Below are 13,214 nucleotides of genomic sequence, written 5' to 3' on the forward strand. Positions count from 1 at the left end.
AAAGGAAATAAACACATGAATACATCAACATAAATATAGACACAGAAATATTAAATAAATAATAGTGTGCAGATATGTAAAATTTTCTGTATACTAATAATAAAAATATTAATATTGAAGCAAGTATAAACACATAGTGATTTGTGACTATCCACTTTACTAATTTTTAAATATTACTATCAGTCTTGTGACATATCATTATTTTATGCTACAGGAAGAAGGAAATGGAAGTATATTATGAAGAGCCATTAATATTTTTGTGCTCTCTTATCTAATAATTTCTAGAATTAATATTTAATGTAAGGTCTGAGAGTAAAAAAATTACAAACTTTTTTCTTTGAAACATTATTTATGTTAATAAAATGTTGTTATAATTTAGACCTCTACTCTGTCACATCCATAAGTTATTAAATATTCCAAAGATGATATCTTGAAGAGGTTTGGTAAGATAGAAAAGTACTAATGATACAATGAATGAAAAAAATCTAAGAATTTAGAGTGCATACATTTATATATTCCTATAAGATTGAAAGAAATTGCACTGAGTTTTTTACAGTCAATTCCTTGAGCATGGAAGCATGAATGATTTCATTACCATTGTTTTTCCAATGCTGAAAATATAAGTTTAACTGAAGTGGTGTTAAAAATAAATACAGAAGTAAAAATCATACTATGATTGTAATTAACTTAGGGAAATATTTTGTGTATTTTGACAATAAATACAATTACATATTTTGTTGAAAATTCCTATTATTGTTTTCTATTTGCTTTTAGGAATGCGCTCACAAAAAATGCTGTAATCCTGTAAGTTGTACTCTAATTGGAAACGCAGAGTGTGGCAGTGGACCATGCTGTGATAGAAGAACTTGTCTGGTAAGCTTTCAAAATACTACATGATTTCCTTTCATAATGTGTGTTCTTGTGTGTCCATTTTTTTAGCATTTTTTAAGCTTTGTTTTTTTTGCACAACTTCAAATATGTAACTTTATGGACCTGATTCATACATAATTGATTTCTAAGTTCAGAAGATGTACTTAGATCTTTTTATGCCTTCTTAGCTATGCCTTCCATTGCACTGTTTTTAGTCTCTACTCAGGGCCCATCCAGTTATTATTCAATATCAATTCCAGATTATTTGGGTGCTATGAATTTCTCTTGGTCATATCTGAATGTAGCTCTTCATAACCAAGCAACTTATGACAAAAAATTAAAAATAAGGCACCCAACACACAGTTGATGTACAATGTTTGAATAAACAAATAATGATAATAATAATAATAATAACAATAAGGCTCTCATTTTGAGAATAGCAGAAAAGGAGTCCATGCAGAGTAGTCAGCAACATATAGCATGTCTACTATTCAAGTTTTATCTTTTCAAGGGACCGCTGGTCCTGTAATTGAATTGAATCCTTAACTTCCTTTGGGAAATTTCCCCTTCACATTCCTTTATAGCCACACCTGAAAGGAGACTCAGTAAGATTTGACTTTTGGGGATTGCTTCATCTTGCCTTTTTTGTGTCACTTTCAGGAGTCAACGACAATCAAAATCTGATTAGAAATTTGCCAGGTTGTCTGTCAGTAAAATCTATCCTAATATAATTCTACTTTGTTCTGTGTTTTTCACTCTTTATGCTAGTAATTAAAGCCACTTTTCCCTTGTCTTCAAGGATGCAAGCGTAGAGTTTCTGCTACTTAGCAATAAACCTTGTTGCTCTTCCCTTCACCAGAGCGCTCACCTTGTCCTTTGTCTCCAAATCAGCAGGATTGAACAAATAAGGCTTTTCTACACAGCCCATTGCCCTTTCTCTACAACCCAAAGGGCAGTTCTTTAAAATGGGGACAATTCTTACATTTGGTAGAGACTTTAAAAGGATTAGGTGAAGAAAAACTTGCCATAAAACTTACCATTTGCAGGTGAACAATTTAGTGATACTCAGTACATTCACAGTGTTATGCAACTGCCACCTCTATCTAGTTCCAAAACAAGTTCCTCAATCAAACAGGAGACTCCTGGAGCATTAATAAGCACTTGCTCTCCTTTCTTCCTTCCCCTCAGTCCTGGCTGGACAACACCAATTGGACAGCACCAATTTATGTTCTTTCTGGAGTAACCTATTCTGGTTATTTCATATGAACCATAGAATATGTGACCTTTTGTGTCTGGATTTCTTCACTTAACATAGTGTTGAATATTCATTCATCTTGTAGCCTATGTATCAGTGCTCCTTTATATGGCTGAAAATATTCCATTGCATGAATATACCACAGTTTATTAATATATTCATTCATTGATGAACATTTAGGTTTTTTCCAATCTATTTCACTCGCGGTTTCAAGTAAATTCATAATTTGACTTTAAGTAGTTAAAATGCAATAATAATGGAAATGATAGAAATACACTGTTCTTGTTTAATTTTTTTTACATTTTTTGGTTTACTACTTTAAAAATATATTTGTTTTTCTTTGTCTCATAGATAGCTGAAAGAGGACGTTTATGTAGGAAAATGACAGATCCATGTGATTTTCCAGAATTTTGCAATGGAACATCTGCGGCTTGTGTACCTGATGTGAAATCTGCTGATTTAGAACCATGTAATAATAATACTGCCTATTGCTATGAGGGAATATGCCGAGATCCAGATGTACAGTGTGAAGCATTATTTGGAAAATGTAATAGTTGTATCTTTTTTCTGGGGTTCCTTTTCAAACTGTATTTTTCTACAGTCAGTAAACCATCCTATAGCCACAATAAAGGGTAATGTTTGTTTAAAATCCAAATTTGAAAAAAAATAGTTAATCATTATGACTTTGAACTATATCAAGAGGCAAAATAGGCCTAATAACTACAGAACAAAAAAAATAGTATATTAATCAAATTTCACGTGTTTGGCGCAAAGAGGAGTAGAATATTAGAATTGTAGGTAAGAGAGCAAATGACTGCTTTCTTAATCATTTCTGCCTTTGACACAATTTTCCTATTCTCAAGTGGGTAGTTTTTAGTGTTTCTCCTTCTTGTGTAGCCAGTAGATGACACTAAAAAATTCTAGTAGATGACACTTACTGGGCACTGCTGTTGTCCAGATGTTTCTATATTAATTTACCACTTTTGTTTTTTTAAGGTTAGTAATTGTAACTATTTATATTTTCAGTTGCTAAAGTTTCTACTTATCTATGTGCACAAGAAGTGAATTTTCACGCAGATCAATTTGGAAACTGTGCCAAACATGGTTGCAATTTTCGGTGTGTATTTAGACTACTATACTTAAAAAATTTTTTTAATGTTTATTTACTTTTTGCAAAGTAAATAGAGAGAGATAGATCATGAGTGGGGAGGGGGGTGGAAGTGAGAGGGAGACACAGAATCCAAAACAGGCTCTAGGCTCAGAGCTGTCAGCACAGAGACTGACGCGGGGCCTGAACCCATGAACCATGAGATCATGACCTGAGTGGAAGTTGGCCGCCCAACTGACTAAGCCACTCAGGCGCCCAAGACTACTATACTTTTTTAAATGCATGTTTGTGTGTGTGTGTGTGTGTGTGAGCGCGCGCATGCAAAAATAAGTTAATATAAATGAGAGATGAACCTAGTATATACAGATAAATTTATTTGTCATACTTCATATATTCTGAATAACTTTGGTGTTTTGATCTGAATAACATTTTGAATTATCTTCATGTTTTGAATTGTTAATGATTTACTATATTGTGTTCCTAAGAGACATATGAGCAACCTTTTTTTGCCTTATATTGCCAGGCATATCCTTTGTGGAAAGATAGTTTGTCACTGGACACATTCACAGATAGTACCAGTAAAAACTTTTAATGTTCAATATACTTACCTTGGAGGCCATATATGTTTGTCAGCATATTTGAGAAATGAAACACAATCTTCAGAGTATGATTTTACTCAAGTGCATAATGGCACAATATGTGGTCAAAATAAGGTAAATAAAAATTTTACTTTGTTCCATATACGATGTTTGTGTGTCTGAGTATCTGTGTATGAATGTGTTTGTTCATGAGAAAGAAAAAAAGTGAGAGATATAAGGAAGGATGAGGTCCAACATGGTAGTCTGGGAAGACCCTGAACTCACTTCCTCCCTGGACAAAAATGAATCTTCACTGAGATATCAAGCAGTTCCTCCTGGAGAGAGAGACAGAGAGAGAGAGGGAGATTTCAAATTTTTCATTTATAAATAATGTTACAAATTTTGGTTACTGTATCATGATCTTAAGATTGGAAGGACAGAATTTCTTTTAGTCAAAGGAATGCTTGCTTCATTATCTGTCATTCTTTTATTATAAGTTTTGCTGTAGATATTTAAACTTGTTTTTTCATACTTAAGAATCTAAGCCTCTTTGTTAGGCCAGGATCTAATCTGCAAAAATTTGTGTGAACAAAGAACAAAAAAGAATCAGATAATACGCCAAAAAAGTAAGTCAGAACAACCTAAGAACAACAAAGAAAAGCAAAAAAAAAAAAAAAAAAAAAAGCCAAGCCAAGAATTTGATCTTTCTGTAATTGACAAGGGGAATAAGTTTGATATACATATCAAGTATATATATACATGTACATATATATATACACATACATATATACATATATATATATACACACACATATATACATGTATATATATATATATATATATATACACACACACACATATATATACATACATATATAAAATTTGGCCTTCCCACAAGACACAAAAATAAAACAGAGTTTAAGCTTTGTTTATTTTTTCTTAAAAATTTTGAGAAACAGAATAAAAGATTTTTAAATTGGTACCATTAAAAAATTAGTTGACTGGGGTGCCTGGGTGGCTCAGTTGGTTAAGTGTGTGACTCTTGGTTTCAGCTTAGGTCATGATCTCATGATTTGTGGGATTGAGACCTGCACTGGGCTTTGTGCTGACAGTGTGGAGCCTGCTTGGGATTCCCCCTCTCCCTCACTCTCTGCCTCTCCCATGCTCACACTTTCTTGCTCTCTTTCAAAATAAATAAATAAAAAGTTTAAAAAAATAGTTGACCAAAGGAAAAAAGTAAACAATTACCTCACATTTTATTAAAATATTTGCATTAATATATAATATTTTAAGAAATGAAAATTCAGAGGAAAATGGAAGTGACTAGTAATCATCTCAGAATGAGAAAAGATATTCTGACATAAAAATGAGGTATTACAAAGAAAGATACTAGTACTGACTACATTAAAAATAATATGTCATCCTTTCAAAGATAATCTAAACTGAAAAAATAATTTACAATAAATATGACAGAGCAAATGCGTAAATTCATTAACTAATTTAATCTTTCATTAATACACACTAAAATGGTGTGTGTGTGTGTGTGTCTGTGTGTGTGGTATAATTTGGTCTTTGTCCCTGGTTTCTGGCATGGAGCATCTAAATCCCCTTAGAATTTCCTGTGTGATAGGAATGTTTTTTGTTATTCATCCCCTCCCAATCATACCTGAGTTTATGCTAATGAGGTGGCTTAGGGTGGGTTTCTAGACTGGTTCAGGATGGGGTTGGTTACCAGAAAGACCAAATGACTAGAGTTTAAACTTTTAGCCTCACTCACAGACCTTCAGAAAGGAAAGTGGTGTGGCTAGAGTTTGAACTTTATAAAAACTTTTGAACATTGAGATTTAGAGACTGTTTAAACTGATGAACAAATCAACTTGCTGCAATGATGAGATGTTTGGAGATGTTATGGAAACTATGACTTCCTCCTTGCCCCTTCACTCCCAATATATCTTGCACTCTATATTTCTTCCATTTAGCTGTTGCTGAGTTGTATCCTTTGTAATAAACTGGTAAACATAAGTAAAGTGTTTTCCTGAGTTCTGTGAGCCAAATGAGCAAATTAGCAAACCTGAGGAGGGGGCCATGGGAGTCTCCAATTTATAGCCAATTGGTCAAAAGTGTGGATGGTGTGGGATTTGCATCTGGTATCTGAAATGGGGGCAGTCTTGTGGCATTGAACCTTTCAAGTTGTGCAATCGGATTTTAACTCCAAATAGTGTCAGAATTGACTTATATGGAATTGTGGGACACCCAGTTGGTATCAGAGAAAACATCACATAATATATATGTATATCACAATATATGTGTATATTATGTATATGTGTGCATGCACACACATGCACACACACTGATATAGATCAGTGCAAAAAAATTTCATGAAATTGAACATATGACTAAGAAACATGAAAAAGTTCTACCTAACTTGTGATTAAGTAAATACAAAGTAAATGAATATGTAACCATTATTTTTGTGTTATTTGGGCATTGAGAATAATATTTGATGGTGAGAAGCATACCTTACTATCATCTTAAACCTAGTATAAATTAGCATCTGCTTTCTAGAAAGTGATTTAGAAATGTGTAAAGATTAATATATTAACATACTTTTTAAGCTATTTCTAATGTAATCATAAATTAATTTTTAGATATAAGAAATATACATTTGTATAGAGCAATTATGATGTGAGTTACAATAGAGAATAAAATGAAGACACATTAAACACCCAATTGTAGGTTGGCCAGACAAATTACAGTATACTGTATTTATCCAGTGACATTTGTAAACAATTGATAGTTACGTGGATATATATTTCCAATATAGTGAGTGAGAAGTCAGGGAAAAACCTACAAAACATGCATTTGTACTGTTTGGATTGCACATGGAAATTCTGTGGTTTGTGATTTTTACTAAATATTGTTTTTTTGGCTTAAGTTGTCTTGCTGTTCCTTCACAAGCCGAAATTGTAGCAGCCCTGTGACTTTATGTCTTTATAGCTTTACAATGGTAAAAAATGAAATTTTTATAAAGAGTCTTAGCATCATGATATTGTGACATTGATAGCACTTAAAGGCATTTATAACCCAGGAAGACTAACATAAAAGACACGCAAGACAGCTTCTACATTGACAATTGCAAAGTAGTGCAAAGCATTACTAGACAGAGAAGATCTACATAATAGAGGGATAAACCATCCTCATTTATTTTTAAGACTTAATATTGTTATGATGTCAATGTTCTCAAAATGAATTAATGAAAATGATACCATCAAAAATCAAACTCCAGATTTTTGTTTTTGGTTTTGCTTTTATTTATTTATTTTTTTGGTGGAGGAGGGGATGCTTTGTTGTTGAAAATTGAAAACTGACTTAAAGGTTTATATGCAAATGCAAAGGGCAGAAATACAAAATGGTCACTAATTTTTTTTTAAATTTAAATCCAAGTGCGTTAACATATAGTGTAATAATGGTTTCAGTAGAATTTAGTGATTCATCACTTAAATATAACACCAAGTGCTCTTCCCAATAAGTGCCTTCCTTAATGCCCATCACCCATTTAGCCCATCCCCCTGCCCAACACCCCTCCAACACCCCTCAGTTTGCTCTCTGTCTTTAAACGCTTTTTATGGTTTGCTTCCCTCTCTGTTTTTATCCTACTTTTCCTTCTGTTCTCCTATATTCATCTGTTTTGTTTCTTAAATTCCACATATGAGTGTAATCATATGATATTTGTCTTTTTTTTTTTTGGTTAATTTTGCTTTGCATAATACATTCTAGTTCCATCCACATTGTTGCAAAAGGCAAGATTTCATTCTTTTTGATCACTGAGTAATATACCACTGTATGTATATACATCGTATCTTCTTTATCCATTCAAAAGAATAAACCTGGACCACTTTCTTATACCATACACAAAAATAAACTCAAAATGGATGAAAGACCTAAATGTAAGACAGGAAACCATTAAAACCCTAGAGGAAACAGGCAACAAACACTTTGGCCTCAGTCACAGTGACTTCTTTTTTTTTTTTTTTTTTTTTTAATTTTTTATTTATTTATTTTTTTTTAAATTTTTTTTTTTCAACGTTTTTTATTTATTTTTGGGACAGAGAGAGACAGAGCATGAACGGGGGAGGGGCAGAGAGAGAGGGAGACACAGAATCGGAAACAGGCTCCAGGCTCCGAGCCATCAGCCCAGAGCCTGACGCGGAGCTCGAACTCACGGACCGTGAGATCGTGACCTGGCTGAAGTCGGACGCTTAACCGACTGCGCCACCCAGGCGCCCCAGTCACAGTGACTTCTTACTAAATATGTCTCCGGAGGCAAGGGAAACAAAAGCAAAAATGAACTACTGGAACCTCATCAAAATAAAAAGCTTCTGCACAGTGAAGGAAACAATCAACAAAAAAAGCCAACCGGTGGAATAGGAGAAGATATTTGCAAATGACATGTGGGATAAAGGGTTAGTATCCAAAATCTATAAAGAACTCACTAAACTCAATACCCAAATAACAAATTGTGAATGTAATTTTAAAGAAGAAAATGGAAACTGGAAATTCATACTACCGAATATCAAGATTTATTGTAAAGTTAAAATAATTAAAGCATTGCAATATTGGTATGATGATAAACTGATATCTAGACTAAAATAGAAAATATTATTTCAGAGGAACTGCAGATCAAAATGTTTTAATAAATACCTCAGAGAAAGCTTAGGGTCTGATATACTCAAAGATTTCTTAAATGCTACAAAATGAGTTAAATATAAAGGAAAATATTGATAAATGTATTATGTGATGATTAAAAATTACAGGTAGAGATTTGGGGTTCCAGAATGATGTACTATACATACTTTTCTATTGTGTACAGTTAAAAACAATTTTATATGTAAAGCTAACATAATACTGTGAAAGCTGAAGAGAGAAAGGCAAGACTAGGTAGGGACTTCGGAACCCAAGGAACAACGCAGCAGTGAGTTTCCTTTCATTTTTGCCTCATATATTGCAACCTGGGTGTCAGAAAAGCTAGCAACTCAGAAGTGCCAAATGGAACTGACAAAAGAGAGTCATCAAGGAAAGCCTGACTTCTTTATCCAAAGGGGCAGCCAAGCAAACAGTATACTTTTAAATAATAACTGCTCTACTTCAACCACACAACATAGAAAGAATTGTGGTCATACCTTCACTCTAACCAGGGTGGTATGAACAGAAGCCTACTGGTGTCTGTCTTTCCCTGACCCTTGTAGTAATTAGGAGGCCCTCTCATCTCAGGTAATATCCCTTGTCCCTTGTTTGGAACTCTAACAGAGAACTGCTAAAACAGGTTTAAACAGGATTCAGAATCGCATAATACTCAAAATATCTAGGTTTCAATAAAAAATCAGTCTTAATACCAAGAACCAAGAAAATCTCAATTTGAAAGAGAAAAAAACACTAACATCATAACACCAAGATTACACCAATATACTTTAAAGAATGTAAAGCAGCCACCATTAGCGTATTTCAAGAGCAATTACAAACCTGCTCTTGAAACTACTAATGGAACGATAGAAAGTTCTAGCACACACAGAGAAGATATAAAAAAGAACAACTGGAAATTTTAGAAATAAAAAAAAAATTATACGGGCACCTGGGTGGCTCAGTTGGTTGAGTATATGACTCTTGGTTTCAGCTCAGGTCATGATCTCACAGTTTTGTTAGTTTGAGCCCCGCATCGAACTGTGCTGACAGAGCAGAGCCTGCTTGGGATTCTCTCTCTCTCCCTCTCTATCTGTCCCTCCCCCACTCACAAATAAATATTTCTGTCTCTCTCAAAATAAATAAACTTAAAAAATAATAATTTATAAAACTCGGTGATAGGCTCAGGAGCAGAATGAAGGTGGCAGGGTAAGAATCAGTAAAGCTGAGGATAGAACCATAGAAAATACCCAATCTGAATAACAGAAAGTACACTGAAAAAAAAAATGAATAGAGCCTCAGGGATGTGTGACATTATAGCAAAAGATATAATATCCATGATATTGTCATTCTAGAAGAATAAGAGAAAGAATTTAAGAATGGAAAAGTATATGAGGAAATAATGCCTGGAAAGGTTCCAGATTTGCCAAAAGGCATAAGCCTAAAAATGCAGGAAGCTGAAAGAATGTCATATAGGATGAACCTAGTAAAATTCACAGTTGGATACAGCATAATTAAATTTATGAAAATTAAGACAAAGAATCTTAAAAGTAGTGAGAGTGAAACAACATCTTACCTTCAGGGAAAATACAATTACAATGACAAGAACTGAAATGAGACCATATGGGAACTAGATATACAAATGCCACAGATTACTGTGCTGATTTGTCCCACCAGCCGTATGACTGCTTAAAGCTTTACAGATCAATTCACTCATCTCTCCAGCAGTGATTCTCTCCTGGGAAAGTCTGATCATTAGCCTATGCCCAACTGGCCAATGTCCCCATGTGGGGAAAACAAAAAAAAGAGTGAGGGAGGAAGGAAATGGAAGGAAGGGAAGTGAAGGGAAGGGGGGAAGTGAGGGAGGAAGAAAGTTTCTCCCTATTTGGTTCAGTAGGAGCTTTAAACTGGCGTGACTTTTTACTCTCACACTATTGCTAATAAAAAAAAAATCTAATTGGCAGCCTTTTCCATGTGACAGGGGTTTGTCACATGACAGTCTTCATTGTGGAAACTGGCTTTTAGGCCATGATACTTCATTGGATGGCACTCTTCTAGAGGACAAACCATTTGAAAAGCCCCAATTCTGTAGTCACCATTAATTCAGTTGCTTTAGAAAACAAAATACCTTTCTAAACTTTCTCCTTTGGAATAAAAGTGTTGTGTCGACTAAATTTTGTAACTGAGAGAAAGGAGAGGTGAGTAGTGAATATGAAAGCTAACTACTTCTGTGGTTTTGAGGACAGATTTCCATTGATAATTCTGCATTTTAGCCACCCTTCCCTACCTGCCTTTTTGACTCTTCTTCCTCTCCTGTTCCTTCTTACTCAGGCTGCAGTTCCTCCAGAGCATTCAAGGTTGATCAACCAGGGTCTCTCCTTTACCATTGTATTTGATGATGTTGCTTCCTCGCCTCATTTTATCCACCAGGGCCTTCATTTTATTTCAAAATCCCAGGAAATTCTTAAATCTTTTATCTTCAAATTGCCTCTTTCTGATACTCCTTTACTCACATTAATTAGGAAAAGGGGAGCTGTTGTGAGTGAATTTGATGTGGAGTTTTTCTGTGGTTATTTAAAAAATTCATCCAAGATATACTTTATTTTATGTGTTACTCTTCCTTGTTCAGTTGATTTCAGAGTGGTTGGAAAGGAAAGACTTCTTTATCTTACTCTCACTAAATGTGGGTGCTTTGTAAAAATTATCTTGATAGATAAAAAGAAAGAGGGAGAGGAGGGAGACTTTATTTATTAACATCTAATAGAAAGTACATCTAGAAGAAAAGTACATCTTCCTTATTAATCATAACGAAATTTTAAATAAAACACTCATATATTGAATACTGTTATATACTGGGTGAAGAGTATACTGCATGGAGATAGGCATATTCCAGCAATGCAAGTTTGCTTAATATTGGATATGATAGAAAGCTTTCTGATTTTTTTATTTATAAGGCTTAGAACAGGAGAAGTGATTCTAGTTCACATACATAGGCCAGGGAAGATGAACATATCTCAGCACATTCATTTCAAACTTGAAAAGGGATATGTTTGGGACATTTAAATGTCCAAAACTAGATAAGCTAATCAATGAATTGATGAATAAAATTAACTCCCTTTTTCTTACCTGGGACTCTACAAAGATATGCTTATATAATCCAGGCATTTCTCTTTAGGAAATATGTATTTTCTTATATTGTTTTTTCTTTTCTTTGAAACATGGTATGGCTGCTTCTGGGACACTGTTTGTGTCTCTTGTTCAAAGAAGGAAGTCTTATATATTAGTTTATATTCAAAACATCATCTCAACCATTGCTCAGGCCTAGCTACTTTTGTAGCGTCTCTTGTTTTTGCTGTCATGACAAATGAGCCAGCTGCAAATTGATCCGTTTACTTGAAGGAAATTGTATCAGAAGCATGGGTCTTAACTTTTCCTGACTTTTCCCCCCTAAAGACAACCCAATGAAATATGACTAGTTATTATTGCCTCAATGGCAATGTTTAAGGAGCACTAGAATGAAAATGATTTGTGCACAGGTAATGCTGGTTTGTACAAAATTTTGTTATTCTTGCTGGCTTCATCAGAGCACTTCCAGTTACTGAACAACTGATATTCTATCCTTTATGATTGGTTAATGGTGATAGAAAATAATGATTTTTAAGACTATTCATCATACAATGTATATTCTATCAGATAACCTGAGAAAAGCCGACAGATAATTTTTACTGACTTCCCTAAAGATATTAAAATTAAATTAAAATCTGGATAGAGGAATAAGCACTTAAAGTCCACATGAAAATGAGGTAAATAAACAAATAATTTAAAAAGTATCTTGTGTTTAGTGAGCATTTACTATGTGTGTCCAACAAATTATTTCATCCTTATAACCTACATTTGAATAAATTTGGGTTATCAATTGCTGTTCCAAATTCGAAGTTGGATAAGCTGAGGCACGGAGGGATTAAATAACTTTCTCTAGAACACGGTGCAAATGTAAAAGACAAGAGATATTGTCATTAAAGTTGGAAATAAATATAAAAATTATAAGAACACTGATATTTAGCATTGATCAATATGAGGCTCTGTGACTAAAGTAGTTCCTGCACTGAGTACTGGCTCTATCAATAACTTATGCATGTCCCCAAAACAGCACATTTATTTTTTCAAATATAAAATGAGGATGGAGCCCCTGGGTGACTCAGTTGGTTAAGCATCCAACTTCAGCTCAGGTCATGATCTGGCGGTTTGTGGGTTCCAGCCTGGCATCAGGCTCTATGCTCTCGGAGCCTGGAGCCTGCTTCAGATTCTGTGTCTCTCTCTCTCTGTGCCCCTACCCCGTTTGTGCTCTCTCTTTCAAAAATAAATAAGTAAACATTTTAAATGAGGATAAAAACATCTCTTTTATGGGGTCAATCTGAGTATATACTATAAAAATGCATAGAAAATGCAAAGCCAGATCCTAGCTCATTACAAATAGTACAAATTGGCGGTTTTTGTTCTTACACCAATTAGTATCAATAAACTCACAGCTGTGCTCCCTCATGGGAAAAATAGAATCTCATTCTCAAAATTTTATGTGTAGTAATTATATGCCATTTGGACTCCCAGCTTCTTTTATTAGAAGGAGTAGATGTCATGAAATCCAGAGTGGTGTGTGTGTGCGTGCGTGCGTGTGTTTGCATGTGTATTTGTATCTATCTTCTGCATCTAATTTCTGTATCAAGTA

The 13,214-nt window shown here is 34.1% G+C and overlaps 1 protein-coding gene across 5 annotated transcripts in view; it reads left to right on the forward strand.

Annotated features, from left to right (window-relative positions):
- The window catches only part of LOC125923284 (A disintegrin and metallopeptidase domain 3-like), a 138,429-nt gene that overhangs the window by 85,542 nt on the left and 39,673 nt on the right, over positions 1–13,214 (forward strand). For 4 of the 5 annotated variants that reach the window (XM_049631462.1, XM_049631460.1, XM_049631464.1 and 1 more), the window contains 4 exons: positions 775–873; positions 2,477–2,672; positions 3,152–3,242; positions 3,757–3,946. In XM_049631462.1, the coding sequence (XP_049487419.1) occupies positions 775–873; positions 2,477–2,672; positions 3,152–3,242; positions 3,757–3,946 (576 nt within the window). The remainder of the gene's footprint in view (positions 1–774; positions 874–2,476; positions 2,673–3,151; positions 3,243–3,756; positions 3,947–13,214) is intronic. The other variant, XM_049631461.1, reaches the window with a different exon arrangement.

This window comes from Panthera uncia, chromosome B1 (genome assembly GCF_023721935.1).
Source record: "Panthera uncia isolate 11264 chromosome B1, Puncia_PCG_1.0, whole genome shotgun sequence".
Lineage (NCBI taxonomy): Eukaryota > Metazoa > Chordata > Mammalia > Carnivora > Felidae > Panthera > Panthera uncia.